General features: G+C 43.2%; 2 protein-coding genes across 4 annotated transcripts in view; one reads left to right on the top strand and one right to left on the bottom strand.

The window, feature by feature from the left end:
• Positions 1–1,966: 1,966 nt before the first annotated feature.
• FAM8A1 (family with sequence similarity 8 member A1) lies at positions 1,967–10,130 on the top strand. The gene is made up of 5 exons (XM_086469321.1): positions 1,967–2,546; positions 5,923–6,043; positions 8,174–8,297; positions 8,514–8,653; positions 8,982–10,130. The coding sequence occupies exons 1-5, from the start codon at positions 1,982–1,984 to the stop codon at positions 9,124–9,126; spliced, it is 1,095 nt and encodes a 364-aa protein (XP_086325447.1). The 5' UTR covers positions 1,967–1,981; the 3' UTR covers positions 9,127–10,130.
• Positions 10,131–12,220: 2,090 nt separating this feature from the next.
• NUP153 (nucleoporin 153) overlaps positions 12,221–21,782 on the bottom strand; it is a 46,435-nt gene continuing 36,873 nt past the window's right edge. For all 3 annotated transcript variants that reach the window (XM_086469495.1, XM_086469493.1, XM_086469494.1), the window contains 6 exons: positions 20,723–20,917; positions 19,312–20,154; positions 17,273–17,641; positions 15,283–15,555; positions 13,797–13,956; positions 12,221–13,325 (listed from right to left, as the gene is read on the bottom strand). In XM_086469495.1, the coding sequence (XP_086325621.1) occupies positions 13,241–13,325; positions 13,797–13,956; positions 15,283–15,555; positions 17,273–17,641; positions 19,312–20,154; positions 20,723–20,917 (1,925 nt within the window). In that variant the 3' untranslated portion in view covers positions 12,221–13,240. The remainder of the gene's footprint in view (positions 13,326–13,796; positions 13,957–15,282; positions 15,556–17,272; positions 17,642–19,311; positions 20,155–20,722; positions 20,918–21,782) is intronic.

Genomic DNA, 21,782 nt, shown 5'->3' with positions numbered 1-21,782 from the left:
CACCTTGAGTACCAAGCATAATTGCACAGGGAGTTCTGACTGGTTATGCCTGTGTAATGCTGCTGGTGACCCTAAAATTTACGTGTGACTGGCAACATTATATGAAGCCTGGGAGGTCTTGTAACTGTACCTTAAGATCTGATCTGGCTTGCAAAACCTATGGCCACACACACAAAAATGGCCTGGCACTGGTTCTGAACAGTTTGTGGTGAAAATCCAATTAAAAAAAAATAAAATAAACTGTAGCTGATGAAGGAAAAGTGAAATATTATAAAGGAAGAAGCTCTGTTACACTACTTTTACTGTCAGTTTTTCAAGCTAGTTTTTCCATTAGGAGTCAATAGCTCTTTTAAGACCATGTTTTCTTCTATACAATTCTATTCCTTCTATGCCTTTCTTTGATTCTTCATTGTCCTTCCTAATCATGCTACAACTTGCAGTTTCCCAAATCATTTATCCGTATTGCTTTCACCTAGGTCTATGTTATAAAACAATGCCAGTGTAATTAGAAATGTATCTATACATCGAGTGCCAGCACGTAATACAACTGCATTGAATTAAGACAGTATGGGTTATTTGCTAAGTATTTTGTCAATTCACTTCACCTTGTCTATATGAGAGACTCGCTCCACAGAAACTACTTCAGTTTTTAAACGAGTCAGGGTTACATGTGAAAATAATGTATTTGGCTTAGTCTAACCAAGAGAGGGAGAAACTTCTGGTTTTTTCAGCTGTGCTATTCGCTGTGTTAAAAATGGGGAACACTCCATGTTTACCATACTTATTTCATTCGGTATGGGGCTACGTTAACATCCGTGTTAAACAGAACTTGTGGTCTGGTTGAGTTGCTTAATAGCCCACAGGAACCTTAAACACTAAAAATTAATTTGGAGAACTGTGTTTAAACTTGCTGTAGGGCTCCTGGTTCTCTGTTGAGCGTTTTTGCACAGGGAGTACAAGAACATGACAGAGGAAAAAGATGAAAAAAGGGAGATGGAAAAGGAAGCAACATTTAGACAACAAAATCAAATTGTAAAGTACACAAGAGCAGCTTAACACCTTTTTTCTCTCTGAGCAATTTCAACCCACTTCCTATGAACAAAGAGAAAGTTTAGAAAGTTGCTAGAGGTCAGAAACAACAGCTGCAACCCCAGGTGCCAGCAAGTGGCAGGACAGATAACTTTGTCCAGCTGCACCCGCTCAGAGGCAAGGCGGTGCCTTATTCCTCACGCCCTCACCCACCGTAGCCTGCTAAGAGTAAGAAATCCGTGATCCGGGCCCGATTCAGAGGTCAGCTGAGGGGACAGAGAAGGAGAGACGGGAGTTCGCGCTCTGCCCCCCTCACCGTGCCCTGGCAAGCCCCTTTGGAGGGGAGCGTGATGCACAGAAGACGGAGGCTCCCTTTCCCCACCTCACACAACGCGCTGGAGCACATAACCCCGAGGCCAGCTCTCACAGCTGCTGCCCGGCTACGACACCAGGCCTGGGGCTTTGGTGGCGGAGGAAGAGGAGGACGATTTACTCCCAGGGGGCGGCCGGCCGGGAGAGTCGCTGGCCGAGCCAGGCACCGCCGCTCCCGCTGATGGGACCGCAGCTTCCCGCGCTGCCTCCGGGCGGCGCCACACCGCGGTGGGAAGGAGCGGGGCCAGGGAGCCCTGTCCTTTATGCCGAGGGAAAGCTACGTGCCTCTCTGCGGACAGCGCCGCCGGCAGGGCCACCCCTCAGAGGCGCGGGCTCTTTCCCGCCTTGGGGGCTTTTCACTATCGCACGGCGGAGGAGGAAGCCTGGTTCTTTCCTAGCGCAACGGCAGAAAGGGGTTTGCTGGAGAGTGACACGCTCCCCGTCAGGCTGAGTGACCGAAGAACTCCCCCTCGTGTTGGCCTCTTCCTCTGCTCCCCCCCTCCCCCCTGCGGTAAGTGGGAGAGGCGAGGCGTTTCCCCAGCGCATGCGCGGTAGGCGGAGGCGCTCAGTGTCAGGGGGGATGGAAGAGATGGCGGAGCCCGGCGCTGGCGCTGGGGCGGCAGCGATGGCGGAGGGCGACAGCGAGAAGAGCGACAGCGTCGCCGGAGGGGAGGCCGCCGCTGCGTCGTCACCGCCGCGCTCCCCTCCGGCGGCCGTTGGGGGCGAAGGCGGCGGGGCGACGCCGCTGAGCGCGGCGGAGTACGCGCGGCGAGTGCACCAGTGGCTGTGGGACTCGTACTGCGGGTACCTCAGCTGGCAGAGCTGCCTGCCCGCCCTCCTCGCCGCCTCCGCCGCGCACGCCGCCACCGCCGGCTCCCCTCGCGTCGCCGCACCGCCGCCCGCTCCCTCCCCGCCGCCGCCAGGGACGGCCGCCGCTGCCGCCTACTACAGCCCCTTCTACCTCTTCGCTCCGGCGCCAGCCCATACGGCCACCGCCGGGCCGGGGCCCCGCGCAGCAACAGCAGCTGGTGCCGCCGCCGCCCCGGCTTGGCCGGGAGCGGCGGGTAGGTTGGCCCCCCTGCCCAGGGCGGCCTCCAGCAGCGCCGCCGGCACCGGCGCCCCCAGGGAAGCGGGGCGGCCGGCAGGTGAGTGGGGGCGGGCGGGCCGCGCTGCGTCGCTTGGCATGGGGAGAAAGGGGTGGCAGGCCTGGCCCTTGTCACCCGTGAGGAGGCGGCCGGCAGCGCCCGAGTCCCTGGTTGGCCGTGTGGGGTGGGCAGGGGGCTGGGAGCGGAGGCGTCGCCGTCGCCCCCCTCCGCCAGCTCCGCTGGCTCGCTGCCCGCAGCGCCTTCGGTCTGTGCACAGGGCCTTTCCGCCGCAGCTCTCGGAAACGGCATTTCGAGAAGGAGGCCGGGGGTTTTGCGACGTTGGGGGTCGCTGCGCTTCTGCAGACTTGGGCATGCAGCTGGACTTTGTGAAAGGCGGCAGCCCAAATACGAGCTTGTGAAGTCCAGACCTGGATCCATTAGCAGGTTTGGGAGAGTTGACTTGGGTGTGCAAGCTTATAACTTTAGTGCTGGTAAGATATTTTCATGGATATGGTAGAGTTTGTTTATTCTGGGGAAACTTACTCTTGTGGTCACAGGTTTGTAATGCATCTAGCTTTATAAATAGCCTGTTTAATGAAATCTAAACTAACTTTACCAGCTTTAGTGGGCTCTTGGTGCTCAAACAGAATCATTTCATGAAATTGAGGCAGAGGAGTAAAAACATGCTTACATTCAACCAGTTAGGGGTAGAACCCAAGATAAACAAAAGTCTGTTATGGCAGTAAATACCGAAGATCTGCATAGTAGTGCTTCTGTTTGTATTTATTCGAGAGTAAGACAAACTTGCTCTGATCACATCAGAGATGAAACCTGGAGCACAATCGTTTCTTTGCAAGTCAAGGAGTGCCTAGGTGATGTTCCTGGAATGCTTGGTAGAACCTTGAGTACTGGTAGAAAACTGGAGCAGAACACTGTTGAAGGACTCTGGAGAAAAGCCAGATCTCCTTTCTTTCTGCAGGGCAAAGTACAGCATTACTGATCTGTAACATCATTTATAAGCTCAGGGGCTGGGTGTGAAGGGAGAATGTTTTCAGTTGCTTTTCCTTTCTTTTGAAGGGAAGATCTACCTTCTGAGCTTGCTTCTTTCTTTTGTGGGGTTTAGCAGATGTTGTTTAAACAAGGTTATAACACAAAGTAGTATTTTCTTTACTTGTGCCCTGACTCTGAGTGATAGATTGCTTATAAACAGGTATTTTCAGTCATTGAAAGAGAGGATATGGACAAAGGCTGGACTGAAACGATTCTTGGGTTTTTACTTAGTTCTTCAGGAACTAATTCCATATGCTAAAGGTAATTTAGGGAATGAATAGCATTTTGTGCTGCTGGAAGTGGCTATTCTGAATGCTAAATACTGTTACAACACCTGCCTTCTTCAGGGAATGCTGTATGTGATGTAGCAATATGACACAATTATAATCAAAGACTGTTGTGCTGGTGCTTTGGCTCCAGATCACAAATGGATGTATCTGCAACAGCTAAAGTGATTATGGCTCCTTCTTTTCTGCTGCAGATTATTACCCGCACAGCAGCCTTGGCAGGGCGGGTCATGTATCTGTCCCTGCGCTGCTGCGTTTACAGCGCGGCTTGCTTACGTAAGCTGACATAAGTGACAGCTTATGCTAATGTTGTAAGACTTAAAACTGAGATGTCAAAAAGTGGAACTGGTAACTGCCTCTGCCAGTCCAGTCTGCCTGTAGGTGTGTCCGACACCAACAGCCCTCTGGGCAGGAGCAGGCTTTTTGTGGACGGTCATCGTGATTTAATGCATGTTGCATTTGGCTGTCCCTGCCATACAAATAATAACCCCTGGCAAAATAGTGGATTTCTGATATGAGTATGAGGAACATCTCAGATCACTGCAGGGGAAATCTGCTGGAGTCTGTGTTGCCAAGGTTTCTTAATATGCTGGAGTTTAACGTAATTTGAATACTTTCTTAGCCCTTCTTAGCTTCTTCCTTATTTGGTCATTGGAACTAATATATTCACATGAAACTGTGCCACTAACTTCAACGAATGTGCTCCTTTTAACAGAGCCAGTGAATGCTTCTGTCTGGCTCTGTGTGCTCAAGCCAGGGTTGGGAGACTGGCTGTGCTCTCTTCTGCCTTAGTTGAAGAATCTTTAATTAGAATTTAATTGACAAGTCGGACATACTTTGACAGTGAGAACTGAATCCGTGTTAGTATTATCTGTGTAACAGCCATGCTACTTGATAGTATTGGTGCAGAGTGGTCGGTAAAACAGGTTTAAAACAAAGATACAGAAACCAAAGTGAGTTCAATGAGAACTTGCTCTTACCCAGTCACTGCTGTGTTATACTCACCCCATTTAAAAAGTGCCCCAGAGCCGTGGGCTTTTGGCTTTGGTAGCTTGGGAGGCAGTATCTGTCTCAGCAGCCAAGCTGAGGAGGCTCATTCTCAGTGAAATTTGATTATATTTTTTTGAGAATGGAGAGAGGAATGATTTTCCTCTTTCCTTTTCTCCTTCCCCTGTGTGAGGGTGGGCATTCTCAGAAACACTAACAAACCCAGTCGTTGTTTCCCACAGGTTACATCCAGTAGTACTTGGGTATTTCTAAATGAAGCTTTGATGCGAGTCCTGGTGGGTTTCATGCGAGAGTCATGTTTTCGTTTGGGAAATAGATGGGTAGGTGGGTCTAGATGAAATTATTTTGCAATGGCATTTCTTGGGAACTTCCTAAGATACTCTTTAGTGTTTTCTTTGCTTTAATTGTCTGAGGTAGCATTAGCAACAACAGCTTGTAACTGTGCTGACTTGCTTTGCCCCTATTTGCACTTGGCCAATTAAATAGGAGAAATGTGCTGCGTTTTCTGGCTCATGGTAGGGCAGCATGCTGTGTTTTATTATTGTAAATAGTCTATGGGAATGTTTATGTCAAGTATGACTAATATTTTCATCCACTCCTGTCTCTGGCTCTGACTGAAGACAAAATAGGCTGTGTTTTACTCTGAGAGCTGGTGCTTGGTAGCTATGGAAGCCTTGCTGTGGAGTGATAGAAAAGTTGTTGGTAGAACCAAGATCTAATTTTCCTCTTACCTGAACTCTCAGAGTTACTGAAATTTGTTCTCTGGCAGGCTGTTCTAGATGAAAGAACACGAAATTGATGTATCTTCAATGTACTTTGGTTCTTTAGCAGGGTAGGATTTTGCCTGTAATCCTAGTTATGAGGGGACTCAGTTCTGAAAGAGTTTGATTTAATTTAAGAAGGTTCTTATAGCTCAATTTAAACGATTCAGACTATTTTTTTATTCATACTCTTTTAGAAGTTTTCTTCTAAGATGAAGATGTGAGCTGAGATCAAGATCTTTAACCTCACTGCAAGAACATAATAATGTGAAATGTTCTTTAGATGGTAGTGCAGTACAATTTGGGTAATGTTAACTATTTCTGTTACAGGTCGGGAGTTCGTTATCCCTTCGTTGGCACACAGGTTCATAGCAGAGATGGTGGATTTTTTTATTCTGTTCTTTATAAAGGCAACCATTGTTTTAAGTATTATGCACCTCAGTGGAATAAAGTAAGTTGAACAATTTAAAGCTTTGTTATATATATCTTTAAGCTCTTCATGCTCTCTGGGGTGTCGTGATGTATGTGTGGTGTGCTTTTGTATATGGTGGCACTGAATGACTGTCAGAAGTTCAGGAAAAAGTGCCACTAGGTTAACCTCCTTTTAAATGCCTCCTTGTTTTGGATCAGCTGATGAAAACAAAGAATTTGTACAGGTGTCTTCATAGGCTCACAGACTCCTCACTAAGGTTAGACTAGACTTGCACTCTTTTTTGAGGGGGGCAATAGGAAGATTTTTTTAAAAGTCCTTTAAAAATTTCAAAGAAAAAATATTGACAAATTTTATTTTTTTTTTTCAAATACCCTTTAAAAATGTACTGATCTGGCTGGGATGAAGTTAATTTTCTTCACAGTGTCTCCTGTGGTGCTCTGGTTTAGATTTGTGACCAAAACAGCAAAAAATTCAGATCCTGTATGTCAGATACGTATGTACTTTTAAAATACAGCCTGATTGCTAGGAATCCTACTGTGCTGCAGTCTTTACTGGGCATAAGTTGTGTTTCTTTAAAAAAATTTGACGAAGCATCGTGTGTGTCAGTTATACACTAGACTGAAAGAGTCTTCATTCACATTTTACACTCCGATGCAATCATTTACTGCAAGGACTGTTCCTTTTTTATCTGCTTCTTTAACTGTAGATCTCTTATTCCATAGCTCATTTAGTTCCTCTGGACTGGTGTAATGAAATATTTCAGTCTGATTAAGAGATGAGAGCTTGGTGGAGTCAGCAATTCTGTTAACTGTAGAAAGACATTTTGGAATCCAAGGTTTCTGCTGAAGAACTTTCCAAATGTTGACGGACCATAACTGATGCTGTACAGATAACATCTTTCAGACACCTTAAATTGCTGCATGGAAGAGGGACAAATCCGAAACAAATATGTCAATGCAAACGATCGGTGGTTTTCATTCAGATAAGCATGCAATTAAAATGTCAAACTCTGTTATGTTCAGTCGCCAAAACCTCCAGCTCTAACCTGACAGTTTATATTTCTGTTTTGGTTTTGGTAGGCTGAGAATGATACAAAATGAAGTACGGGAAAGATGGGGAACAACTACATGTATATTGCTTCTCTAAAATAGTGAGGGTGACAGAAAGAGGGAATCTTTTTCAATTAATTTACAGTGTATTCAATATTGCTGCTTTTGCAAGAGCCAACAAGTTGCTTACAAGTAACTTCAGAGAAACATTCTGGCTGTTTTTTCCTTGAGAAGTGTGCTTGAGGTTAGGCTGAGGAGTTGTCATGAAAAAAATGTCCTTGCAGGCTCAAAACAGACTTCAGGCCAAGGTTGGACTGAAGGGAGATGCAGGTTGTGCCAGGCTATCTTCTTAATTCCTTATCTTTTTCGATCCTTAAGCCTGAATAAAGAGGAGGGCAAGTAGTACAAATATAAATGGACTGGTTTGAAGTGGGACTGCACATTTCTGTGCAAGTGGTAATTCTCACTTAAATGCGCAAGTGAAAAGTCCTTGCCTAAATACATGTGGTGAGTGTGTCCATTCCAGGTGAGACTGTTAAATTTGTAGAGTTTATCTTGTGAAAACACACAATTGACTCCAAATTGATGCCTGCCTCTGGAAGAGTGTGGTGAGAGGTAAAAGCTGCTAAGAATGAGAACCTGATCATGCAAGGGAGGGTGGGTCTCCCTAGCTTGCTTAGGGAGACATACAGCTTCTCCCGTGCATTTATAGAGAGGAGTGCCGCCTCTTTTTCCTGGAGACTTCCTGTAAGGAAGAGACTCAGATGCCTTCCATTTATATGGGGTTAGATGACCACACTCAGAATCTATCTCCCAAGAAGTGTGAAAATTTTCAGAACAATGCTGCAGGTTGCTACCCAGGGACACCACTGTGCAAAAGTGGTAATAAAGAATGATCTTTTTTTAATGAAAAAGACAAAACCAACTAGGTAGCAACTCAGGAGGAAACCTGGTGTCTTGAATTTTAATGGCTTGTGTACAAGGAGCTTCTTTATTCTTTTACTAATACCAGAACTGAAGGAGTGAATTCTTGTACCAAAGTGGGTTACATCAGTACTGGGAGAAGGATGGTTTTAAAGTTCAGCCTTCTTTTGTACAGGGACATCTCTAAATTTGCCATGCATTACATCATAGAAGAAATAGATGAAGATACGTCCATGGAGGATTTGCAGAAAATGATGATAGTAGCTCTCATCTACAGGTTATTAGTCTGCTTCTATGAGGTAACTACTCATAAACATTAACTTCTATAATCAGTAGTTGTCAGTTGTTGAATAAACGTTTAAAAAATTTCCATCGCCATTGGCCTGTAAAGTAAATCCTCTTTGCAGTGGTTATGTTGAAGCTTATGACATTCATGTAGTTTAGAGGAAAACCAAGGTTGCAAGACCAGTCAACGACGCGGTGCGTGTGGAACTGAAGTAACTTTTCTTTTGCAGATAACCTGCATTTGGGGAGCAGGTGGAGCAACCCCAGGGAAATTCTTGCTTGGACTGCGAGTTGTGACGTGCGATACGTCTGTACTTATTGCACCCAGCCGTGTGTTAGTCATTCCGTCCTCGAATGTCAGTATGACAACGTAAGTGCTCTCAGCTCAGCTCATAGCTCTCGGGTTAATAGTGTGGAAAGCATGTGATTTGGGAGGAAACGTACCATTTCTTTATTACTGGCCTTTGCAATAATTAGCTTGCAAGAGCTATTGTTAGGTTCTGGGATCCAAGAATAAAATAGCGATTATTCAATCCTGTTAGTATTTTTCAGGTTAGGTGGTAAAACGATCTCCTCTGAACTCTGGAGACTGAGTTTTGTGCTGTGCAAAACGGAGGCACTGACTTTGAAAGTTACCGACCTACTAATGTAAGCAGAAAAGTGAAAATCAGGCACTGAATGTTTTATTCTCATTTTAGGTCCACAATACGAGCTTTGATCAAGAATTTTTCTATTGCTTCATTTTTCCCTGCATTCATTACCCTGCTGTTTTTCCAGCATAACCGAACAGCCTACGATATTGTGGCAGGGACTATTGTGGTAAGAAGAAACGGAGTCAGATGATACCAAAAGATGAGATTTCCAGACTGGTTTTGAACATCCCTTCCCACCCCCAGTGAACAACAACCTACCCCAAAACTGAAATTGAGGTGTCTAGCCGAAACTTTTGCCCAAATGGGATTTGATTCAGAAGCTAAAGATAATGTTTTGCTTCGGTGCGATGCCAGCAGCTACCTTCGAAGTGTTGGGAGTTTTCATAAATGCCAAAGAAGTTTGGGAGAAACAGTAACTGTTATTTCTGAAAGTATTAACCTCTGACTGATGAGGAAGAAAGTGGCTGTATTAACTGCAGAAAGGAGCTGTTCTGTTCAGCAGTCTCTGGAAAGCAGATACCTAGAATTACTCCACCTTAAAAGAAATGTCACTCCTCCAGTTTTGGATGTTGGCAGGTAACTAAAAAAATAGAGTTGTTTTCCAAGGAATTGCCTAAGTCATACATAAAGTCTGAGGGCAAGAGAACTGCAGTATTGGACAGTAAGGCAAATCATGTTAATTAACTTGCCATGTGTGTAGAGAGATGAGTGTTTATCATGTCCCTTATTATTGCTTCACAGATCATGGTCCCTCACCTCTTTTAAGTATTTTATCAGAACATTGATGTGAAAATTTTTTTGCATGATCGTCTCAAGCATTGTCACTTATTTCACATGTCAAAGCTCATGAAGAGGTGAAATAGCTGCCTTTTCCCTGGGGAGGGTATGTCATACTGCAGTGTTAGTGAATTGGCACATGTACATAACTTTGGAGCTATGAACAGCACAGGTCGTGCTAACGAAAGGTAACCTTTGCTTCTACTTGGAGTGCAAGCACTTGTCTATTTCTTGCACATGTTACCCAGCAAAACAACTGACTGTCAAGAACATGCAGAAACTGTCACCTGAAATGTGCAATGGGTGTAAATCTACAGAAGTACAAATACTGGTCATTTTTACTTTATAATTCTGGCTAATTGTATATTCAGAATAACTTAAATACTGAATAAAGAAGCCTAATATTTTGCATGATTACATAGCTTTGATAGTTTTATTCTCATGCTATCACTATCTTGGGAAAGGAATTCAAGTGACAATGTTTTCTTACAACTGGAGTAAGAGTTTGGAATTCTAGAGCCCTGTTTCTGTGTGTCCCTCCCTTAGGCGTAACGTGCCCCTCTGGCTGAAGTCCTCACCCTACCTTCAGTTTTGGACAGTGTTTTGGTGGACAATAGAAACATCGGAGAGCTTGGTTATCTCTCATGTTCATGTGAAATAACTTAATCAGTAATGCCTTAATATTCTGCCGTATTTTAGTTTGACAGGTGCTGTTTTCCCTTCTATAAACAGAACATTCTGTGTATGCATTCTGATCTTCATTTACAGTATCTGGGGACCCAATCCACAGCTTAATAGTGGGAGAACAACATTTTCCCATTGGTTTCTGGTCCAGAATGAAGTTGTTGCCTTTTTAGATAGCGGCTTCTACATATGTCTAAAGTAAACAAAAAACCAACCAAACAAAACAATCGTCTCTGCTAGAAACCTGATTGTAAAGCCTTTACATAATCAGAAAGTCTATCTGTACCAACCTCCTCACCCTGTTGTTTTACATTAATAATTTCTTACTAAAAAGACAGACTTTGGTATCTTTAATGTACTGTTAGCATTAGAGCAATTTTACTGATGTGCATCACTGAACTAAAAATGCCCAAGTAGTAACTGGCAATAAGTAGGCCTGAATAACGCACCTTCTGAGGCGGTTAGACCACTTGAAGTGAAAATGTTTTGCTGAAACAGAACTTAAGAAATACCACTTAGCTGGGCTTTCAAGGAACTGACTTCAGCGTTCAGGCCTGGCCTGGGGGAAGCTAAAGCTGTCAGGAGTAACTAAAGTCCCTTCTAGGGTGAGTGGTGCCTATTTACAGGTTCCCCATGAACAGAAAAAGAACTTTGTTCTATTTACTGTAGCAGTGACCTAGAAACTAGGACTCGAGATGGGAGGGAGGAAGGGGAAAGCAATGCTGTTGGCTGAAACTTTCATTGCTACCAGTTCAGGTATAAGGGAAAGTATCTCTTACCCTGTAGAAAAATACCGCCCCTTCACAGCAGGTAAAGAAAATTACAGTTCAGGAACGCAGAGCCTGGCCATGGACGTCTGTGCACGTTCTGCTGTTCTCAACATGAGCTTTTAGTTTGTCTCTTATGCAAGGTGCAGTGAAGAGGCAGCTTTTTTCTGGTTGTAGGATGAGTACTTGGCAGGTGATAGAGCTAAAGAAATAAAGAAATTTGTGGCATTTTTCAGATTTAGACACCTGGAAATAGAGTTGCTTACAATCCTGCTACAGTGGCTAGATGTGACTGTCTCAATAGCAGCTTACGTGTGTGGTTTTAAAGTCTAGTTGGTGAATGTTTTCTATTTATAGGACTAGTGATTGGAGCTCTTCCCATGTAAGACTCCTGTGACAGCAGAAGTTAGTCTCTGCCCTCCTGTCAAGCCTAGTTCATGGTTAGGAAAGTATTTCGTAACAGCTGTAGCTGTATGGGTGCTGAAGGGCAGGGGGTGAGGGGCAGAAGTGCCAGCAAAAAAACCCAGTGATGCCACTGAAGACACTCAAAGCTTATGCAATTGTGCAGGTCCTTTCAGTTCCGGCTGTTGTGAGAGGCGGAGCTTAACCCTAAGCAGTCGCTGTTGCTTAGTAGGAGTTCTGCTGTGGGCTCCAGCCAAACGCGAGCATTTCCTTTCATTTTACTAGAGTAAGGTCTGTTCTCTGAGAAATTCCTCCAGCTGCCACAGCAGTGGAAGAAAACCAAACTACTCATTTACAATTGGGTGTACTTTCTTCTCTGCAGTTAGAATGGTGGGGAACATTTTTTAACCCTAGCTTTTTGGTTTTAATAGCTCTGTCAAGATTAACTGCAACCATTGCAGCCAGACAACCGAGGCTCTGAGCTTAAGTCCACGATAAAACTCTCCTTCCTAACAGGGAACCTGTAACTAATTTAAGATCCTCCAAAATCAGCATCTGTGCCACTGTCAAAAAGAGAAGGCAGATGACATCGTGCAGGTTGAGCACATCATTTCACACAGCTGCAGCTGCCTTCAGGGAGAGCTAAAACTGCCAGACAGTATTTCATAGTTTTTATTGATGGCATTTATCCCATGGTTTAACATGTTAATTATACTGTAATAAACATGGCTTTAATATTAAACTTTTCCTTATTATCCAAAGTCACCACAGTCCATTTCAGTAAATATAAAAATATATACTTAATACTTTGTACAATACTGGTTTTTGGTCCAAACAAAAATGGATCAGAAAAGCCAATAAACTTACTTTAAGAATTCCCAATTTTAAAGATTTTCTAAATGGATTTAGGCAACTTTGAATAATGGGATTTACATAAAATCTGAGACAATACTAAACAAAAATGGCTGTAACACACAAAATTAAAATTTCAATTTCACAGATTTGTTATGCCAAAAAAGTACATAGAGAAACAAAGTTGTATTTACATGTTTCATAATAAAATAACAAAGGCGAGACAGGTGATAAAGGGCTGTAAGAATGAAAATATAGAAATAGCATATAATTATTAAATGAAGAACTACAGATCTAACAAGTCCTTAGCATGGATCATCCTGTAATCAGTCTTCCTCTATCAGAAAATTTTAGTGCACGATACACCCAAACTCACTCACTTCACACATACACCAGCACAAACTCAGCATAGAAATCATTCGTTATCAACATTCTCTACTCTATACAGCATCCCTCGCTGATATAATTACAATTTCGAGGCGTCAGTAAACGCAGATGAGCGCACATAGTGGTGCAGATGAGGAGGTATTGTACAAGCCATTCACTGTGCAGGCTCTACTCACGGCTACAGCCAGACCATGCCGAGTCAGTGAAAGAAGTAACTTGCTGGAGTCTAAAATAGTTTTGCTTGAGGATGGCCCTGTTGCCAACCCTTACTCGTTACCAACAAAACTAACGGGGGGGGAGGGAAGGAAAGGGCAGCAGAGGTTTTTATTCCTTTAGGCAGATCTGACTTCAGCTAACCCAGCACGAGGTATGATCCCAACAACTGAACAATGCAGGGTAGCAGCGGCTTCACAAGTTGCTTTACTGATCGGGCGGTTATTTTCTACGTCTAACTGCAGTCTTTATCTTCCGGCCAGAAACTGAAGGTCCAGAGGCAGAGAAAACATTTTTCCCATTTGTCCTATCAAAAGAAATTAGTAGTTCAGAGTTTAGGACAGCTTAACTGAACATTCAATAGCAGCACTGAGCAGATATTCCAGCGCAACCATTTCATAGTCTTGTCTCGCTAGTTAGCAGCTGGCAACAAATGGCATACGATGAACAGGAGGAAGAGGGTTCCCAAAACCAAAAGCAATTAAATCTCTGTTATTCAGAAGGTAAGTAGCAGCATAATGTCTAGATAGGGATTTTACCTCTCAAGACCAAGACCCTTTCACATAGGTTGATGTGTGTGGCATTTCTGACAGCGAGGCTCCTTTAAAGATAGCGTGGCCACGTTGGACAGCCAGGCTAACACAAGGAAGGATGCCCAATTTAGTTTCAGATTCCAAGGTTCATCTCAACACCTCATCCTTTAACAGCAGGAGAGGCTGAACACACTGTCCACTGATACTACCCGAAGCTCACACGAAATTCCAGTACGGTCTCTTACCCCACTGTAAATGCTGGAGGCTGGCTGAACGAAAATCCTGAAGAGCCAGAAGGCTGTGTCGGTGCCGCTGGTGCAGGAGGATTTGCACCAAAAGTAAATACTCCTGGGTTATTTGGGAAGTTGAAGTTAGAAGTATTACTTCCAAACTGGAACACGGAACCTGGGAAGATGGGGTGGAAGCAGAAGGGAGTCAGAAAGTTGAAATTTGAGCTCACCCTTTCCAGCAAAATCCTCATGTTCTTCCCACTATCTTTAATGAATTTTTTTTACTGGTCATTCAAGATGACAAAGTTGGCGGATGGGGGCGCACCAGCTCTGCCAGATTACTACAGGAACAGCACGTAGAAGAATTCATTCACTTTAACAGAATCTTAAAGAGATTCTTCAAGTAACACTGCTGGCACACTGACAATGAATTGTTTGCTAACTTCTTTACCACCATTAAGTTTATACCTGTGCATACTGAAGTTCATTAATAAAGTCTTAAATTAAGTCTTGAATCATGTAGGTTTATATTTAAGTAAATGATCTTGTGTTTAGGCAGTCGATCTGGGGACTCCGTTTCATGTGCTAACACAGCACCTCATCTTAAAAAATAAAAATAAAAAAAATTCCTACCATCAAAGTAACTGATAAGCAATACAGACAATCCAGGGAGATTTTTAGCTTTAAAGTGCTACCTGATCAATGAAGGACTGACTGAGTAACGTGGTGTGCCAAGTAATCCACTGATTAGTACAAAAACGCCACTTACTTTTAATGGAGGATATTTTGTTAAACTCCCGAGAGGGGAAAAGGGAGGCTTTTCCCTTTAAGTACTTGACGTGGTGATACCAAATAGTACGTTCCGGCAGTGTGTTTTCATTTTTTAACAATTGCTAGTGTGGAACAGGTCTTTCTTACACTTAAATTATAAGGATCATTCTCTGCCCCCTTCCCACAGTATTTTATTGGTAAAAAGAATTTTATTTAATAAACGCTTAAAAATAATTCTGACCGTGTTCTTACTCAACAAAGCCCCCAATCCAAATAAATTGCCAAAGCCTGTTAACGAAGTCAGATGACTGAGAATTTCTCTCAACAAATCCAAAACCAATCATTTTGCAGTGCTTCTGCTGTTCTGGTTTGTACACGCTTACCAGTGAATACTCCACGGTTTTCAACACTTCCTTTTAATCGCTAGATTTCTCAAGAAAATAAACCCCAATATTTAGTGGTAGGGTTGCAAACACCGTGTCTGCCAAGTCTCCTGCGGAGAAGCCTCACTGTGAAGCTGGCGTATCTACGGCACATCCTTCGCAGTCAGGAGTGAGGCACAAATGGCTTGACTCTGTACCCATTATTTTTACGGAGGGTAATTCTTACATTCAAATGCGTGTGTAAGGCAGAAGTTGTCTTTCTCCATATTACTCAAGGTGCACTTCATGAAAAATAAAATAAAATATAATCTTTGAGACTGAAAGGGAAGGGGATGGTTGGCACTCACCAGCACTGGGGGTACCAGAGCCAAACCCTGGCTGCTGGGTCGGTTGCTGGCCGAACACAGAGGGCTGAGTGCTGCTCGTCACCGAGCCGAAGGCAGGAGCAGAGGGCTGAGCTCCAGCTGAAAACAACGTTGTCGACAGCGATCCGAAACTTGGCACGCCCGGCTGGCTGGACCCTTGGCTCTGGCGCCAGCCAGCCACCAGCATCTCACCAAACGCTGGGCCAGCAGCAGGCGCCGGAGGCCCAGAGCCAAACAGAAACGAAGAGGACGACCCTCGGGAACAGAAGAGAAACGTCAGGATATGGCAAGCTCTCCCCCCCCCCCGCTCCCAGGAACGAATCTACAAAAAACCAAAGGTTCCAAGGCCCCATGTTTCCCAAGTCTGGTAGCTGAATACTCAATTTCAAACTAATTGTGTGAGTATATAAAACATATACTACAGCCACAACAAGAATTGCACCTTTTCTTGTAAGCAATATGAGAACCCCCATGTTCACGCGTCAGACAAAATTAAATCTCAAACGCACTGGCTGCCTAGACTCAGATTACTGCGTTAACGTTCACATTCTAGATACAGATTTCCACAAATAGTACATTTGAATTTGTATTTACTCACACAGAGAATATTTATTCAAATTGTATTTTTCAAACATGCAAAACACAGCTCCCAATTTGTTAGGATCAGAACATGAATCCTTCTTGGTAGCAACTGCACCACCCCCCCCGCCCAAGTGTTTACCATTAACAACTTCCAGAGGTCAAATCAAGCTGGCAGTGATCTCTCTGTACCCAAAACCTCGAATTAGCTGAGTAATTCTCTACATAACGTCAACAGCTCATTTGTTTAGCTGCTTCGGCTCTGCATGGCCAGCAGAAATAACAAAACGAAAACACGTGACTGAACAGTGATTCTGAACACACACAGCAGATCTGCTACGCAAAAGGGGACATTTTAAACAGCGCTATTAATGCAATTTAAGCAGCCTTCCTGCAACAGAGAATACCCTCCATTGCACCATATCCTGGAATGGCTGACTGGTTTTCTTTCCAAGAAGATGAACAGATACACGGTAAAAGTTAATACAGGCTTCTACATGAAAAAAAACAAACCTTCATGAAGATGTTTGAAATATGGCATTGCCTACTAACGAAATGGCATTGAAAGTTACTGATTTGTAAGCAAGTTAAATTGATCTGCTGGTTGGTCTAATTTAGGACTGTTTTCTCTCGTTTCTGATAAACAAGAAAGTGTGTAAATTTTAACTTCTGTGAATGACAAGGGTAAGCAATCAGTTCAAGTAGATGAAGTCTCTTTCTCACAGGTTCAATCTTATTTCCAACACACTGCTAGGCTAGCAGGAATACAAATGATTTGGCAGGTTTAGTCTTGTGTCATACTGCTAAATTCATGCAGTGGGGTAATGAACGTAAAATGTGAAGAAACTTTATAGATTCTTATCTCAGTCTTCTCTAAATTGCTAGAAAATTAACAAAACCCTAGCCATAATGCTTATTAGAAACCATTCCTTCAACAGCAGCAATTGCATGGAGAGGTACTGTGTTTATCTGTGCTTGTGAAGGAAGGATTTTGCAAATCTTGACATTATTTACAACAGTTGAGAGTTTTAGGTATGGGCGAGAAAAATCAGGAAAGTTGTAATTCACTGACTTGTAACTGTAAGCACTGGTCTGACAGAAGAAAGATGCGATCGTTCTCATGGTGAAAAGCTCCTGTGCAAACTGAAATCCAGTGAAGAGTTGTGCTTTGCATACAGTAACGTTGCTGCCAGTTCATTCCTAAACTTTCTTTCCCAGACTGTCTGCAAAAAACTGAGCCCAAATTTATACTCTTTGACTATACATACTGAGCATTTTTCTCTACTTCCATGCATTTGGCCTGCACATTCTCCAAAGCAGAAGTCATGAAACAGTATTTCCTTGGTCCCCTATGTAACAGTAGAAATGAGAAGAGCATCTATTTAAAATGTACCTGTTGAACTGGATGTGGTTGTGGCTCCAAAGGTAAATCCTGAATTTGATGCATTGGTACTGCTGGCACCCGAACCAAAGAGAAATGAAGCAAGAGCCGTGCCAGTGCTGGAAGATGTGGTTGCTGGTTTGTTTTCTTGAGAGAAGCCAAATGACTGAGATGCTGTAGATTCTGCAGAATTGCCAAAAACAGAGCTGCTCACAGTGTTGCTGGGTTGACCAAACACAAAGGGAGCAGGAACCGGCTGAGGATTTGAGGAGGAGATGGCGCTGCCAAACACACTGCTGCTGTTGGTTGAAGTGGTGGGTACGACTGTGCTGGAGGAACTAGAGCTCAAGAAGCTGAAGGATGGCTTTGCTGCTCCTGGGTCTGAAAGGAGGAACCGTACGTAAACCACCACAGAAATGCCAAGCGAAGCACACAAGTAGACTCCTGTCTCAATCACTGTTCAAAGAGCAGTCCTGAATGGCACCTCAACTACCACTCCTGCTACTGTCACTTACATAAGATCCAGACTTAATGTGCCAATTGCTGCCATCCACAATTAAAGGAATGAAAGAATTTTGAAGAACAATTACACCACTGCATTCTAGGCTTCATGAGTTACAAACACCAACTACTGGCTATTATTACCCCAAACAGTATTAACCAGTACTTCTGAACTCTTCAAACAAAAGTGTATTATTTCAGATGTTTTTAGAAGAATAACATCAATCACCTGGAACAGTTTTAGGGCTTTGCCCAATGGAGTATTGAAAAACACAGCGATACAGCTTCATTTGTAGCTTGTCTGAAAATACAGCCCCGTGCCTCAGCTTTAATAAAGTCAGGTGAAGCTTACCATGCTCCAGCCTAACTCTCCCAAGCTTCAGTTCATTGTACTTAAGCACCTGCAAGACCTGCTTTTACAGGCAGCAGAGAACAACCCTCCATTAAGACCACTGTTACAGAGTGCAGTTTTACACACTTAAAAAGAGCTGTCTCAAAGTCATGTCATTATCCAGCTTTCCCTAAGCTGCTGCTCTCATTCTCATTATTAATTTGTGATCTTGTTTTCAATTTCCCACTATCTTTTTTTCCAGCAGTTAATGGTCCCTTTTCATCTATACCATTTTAAGGGACTGTACCATTCTTCAGAACACTTCTTAAAATTTCCTTTTTGCACAAGGTGCTTCATCAAATGTCCATGACTAAACCTAACTCCAGAACTTTACCTGGCAGGGGGAAAAAAAAAAAACAACAAACAAACCAAACCCAACCTCAACCCTCCCCGCCCCTGTCTCCCCTCCCCCAAGTCCACAAACCTCCAAAAACCTGTCTGTTCAGTAGCAGTTCAACTGCAAGAATACTGTGATTAAAACCAGTATAACCCTATGTATTGCCTTTATTCAGGGTTAGTTACTGATGTCCTTTTCCATATCACTTCAGAAGTTAGAAACCAAATCTGTTCTCTAAAACACAGTTGCTAAGACATACAAATGGAATTTCAACTACCAGAATTTTCCCACACCATGATCACCACCAAAGAACTTTAATCCTCCACTGCAGACTTCCCGCAAATTAAAGGAATACAAAACCGCACAGTATCTATGAAGTGATTTTCACACCTTTGCAGCAGTGCAGAAACAGCGGTACAGCCTGCAGCATAGCTGCAAGTACACGGGGATAAGGTATTCCCTCTCTCATCCCCTTTCACTATGAAAAACAATGCTGGTTTGAGGCCTCTATCTGCACCATACCACAGGTTTTGTCACCAGCTGTGCTGCTACCACTGAGACAATACAACTTCTGTGTTCAGACCAGCAGCAATACAGGTTCTTTCTTTAAGGTGTGGTGATTTTTTTGCATAAGGACTTGCTACATGTTGCTTACACACCACCAACCAGAACTAAAGACAGGCTGCAGGTAGTAATTAAGCCTTTTCGAAGGCTAAAATGCAAGATATATAACAAATCCCATAGATTTTGTCCAGTATGGCTTCAGAGGTATTATTTGATGCACACGAGCAGACAAGTCAAGAAAAAAGATGTTCTATTTACCTGAAGTACTGGTTTGTGCCCCAAATGCAAAAGACTGTTTTGCCTGCTCACTTTCCTTCTCCGATGGTTTAACGAAACTAAAATTGAATATAGGTTTTGCTGTGCTCTCCTCTTTGGTATGCTCAGCCGTCCCAGCTGAAAAGATGGGTTGTGCCTTTAACTCTTCAGTGTCAGCTTTCTTTCCAAACGCTAATGGAGCGGCAGAAGTCACAGAGTCCTGTTTCTCTTCTGTCCTTCCCAAGATGAACTGTGAGGCAGGTGCAGACTCTACACTGCCAAAAGAGAAGCCTCCCTTTGTCGAAAGAGTTTCGTCCTTTTTCTCATCTGACTTTTTAAATGCAAGAGCAGGTGACACTACCTCCTTTTCTGCCACGGTTCCAAAAGTGAAGCCACTGACTCCGGTTTTATTCTCATTGGTAGCTACGGAAGAAGTGGAAGTCGTGCCAAAACCAAAGCCTCCCAAAACTGGTTCCTCTTTCTTTTCCTGCTGTCCCAGGCTCGCTGTCCCAAACTGAAAAGTTGAAGGAGCCTGACTGCTTGTAGATGGAAGTCCAAAAGTAAAACTGTTACTTTTACCTTCTTTTTTACTGTCTTCTGATTTAGAGTCTGAGGAAGAAACTCCAAATTTGATGTCCCCTGAACTAGCAGGAAACTTAAATCCCCCGGTCACAGTGCTGGACGATGCAGATTCAGATGCAATGCCGAACTTGAAGCACCCTTGTTCTCCAAATTTAAAATTTCCTGTGCTACTTAACGTATGAGAAGACTCAGAGGAGGACGACTGGACCCCAAATGTAAATGAAGGCATTGCAGCACTTGTGGACACAGTAGCAGTACCAAAACCTGCAGAAATAAGGAATAATGTTCAGTTGCAATATATGATGTAATACACGTAGGCTTCAGCTACGTGGCTGAGATTCTAGCCCTGATCTTCCCAGAGTTAAAAAAAAAAACAAAAAAAACCAAAAAAGGGCAAACAACCAAACCAACAGACCAAACCACAAAACAAGTAAGAGAACTCTACACTTCCTCTCTACGTACACCTTTCAACAACGACACTCTTCTGTCCACCACCTGGTTTTGACAAGTGTATTGCTAACTTCTTTGAAACATCATGCTTTAGCCTAAACTCCAAATGAACAACACATAAGGCTTGTAAAGAACAACTATGCCATTAACACAAGCTTTTCTCTAAAAAGCATAATTTTTTTCTGGGGAAAGGGTGTGGAAACATAGGCACATTACCTTACTTAAGTAATATTCCTAGAGGAAAAATGAATGATTTTGCCATACCTCAAAGGAAAAAGAGTTGTACTTAAAAAAAAAAAAAAAAAAAAAAAAAAAAAAGGACAAACCTAAAGAAAAAATAAATTGCAGAATGCACACCCTTGTGTTTCTCGTCAAGTATTACCTTTGGGCTCTGCTTTGGTGCCTGGCTTTGCACTTTCACAGGCTACACATTTCGTGGCTTCTGCTTTGTTTTGGACCAAGCAGACTTCACAATCCCAGCTTCCTTCAGGCTTCTTGAATTTGTCTAAATCCAGAAATCCTCCAGAAGCAGCAGAAAATGCAGAAACACTGCTGCTGGTCACAGGCACTGAACTCCCTGAGAAACAGCAAGACAGTTAATCATCCTACTTAAATGATAAAGTGAATGTGAACTCTTAAATACTCACTAAATTACAAAGTGGACAAGTGTAACAGTAAAAAAACATCAAACTACAAGTTAATTTCAGTCAAACTCAATCTGAGACTGTAAACGATAGACACACCTAGATTCTTCTTTATAATCTATGTATGATTTTAAGCACAAACTGAACTAATGACATTTAAACAGCAACTGCAGTTCATACAATACAGCAACACAGCCAACTGCAGATGTAAATTACAGGTACTGCATTCAACTAAAACGAAAAGAATTTCTGGTGACACAAGTAACCCACAGTCAAAGTTAGAACCACTCAAGTTAATGATCACCGTCATGTGATGTGAGGCTGAGAATTTACCAGAAAGATTCATCACCAAATCCTAAAGACAGACATGTTTAAACCTGCATCATGACCAAAAAAACCCAGAGAGGAATTGAAAACTTCCAAACCCACAACTCTGTGTTCCCTACATAAGCTACACTGTCTTCAACAGCAGCAGAAACCTCCACAAAGAGGCCCAAAAGACGCTTGCCTTCTGATTTTTCTCCCCTATAAAGGAAGAGATGACACTTGATGCTGCACCTCAACAGAAAACTTCAGCTCTGTAAGTGCGAGGACTGAAGTGGACGACATCCAGAAGGCACAAAAGCATCATGTATTTGTCATGTTCACCTACAGCTTTAAACCACTGAGGGGGGCATTTAAGAGAGAGGTGGAAGGTAACGTCTCAAATTCAAAACAGTAAGGACAGGAATGGGTCTCCTCTTCCACAGAGAATTTTTATCCTCTCATTTTACTTGCCTCACTCGTCCGCTTCACAGA

Source organism: Leptosomus discolor, chromosome 8, assembly GCF_034619465.1.
Source record: "Leptosomus discolor isolate bLepDis1 chromosome 8, bLepDis1.hap2, whole genome shotgun sequence".
NCBI classification, from domain to species: Eukaryota; Metazoa; Chordata; class Aves; order Leptosomiformes; family Leptosomidae; genus Leptosomus; species Leptosomus discolor.
Note: the sequence above shows the minus strand (reverse complement) of the source record. Positions and strands in the feature narration are given on the sequence as shown.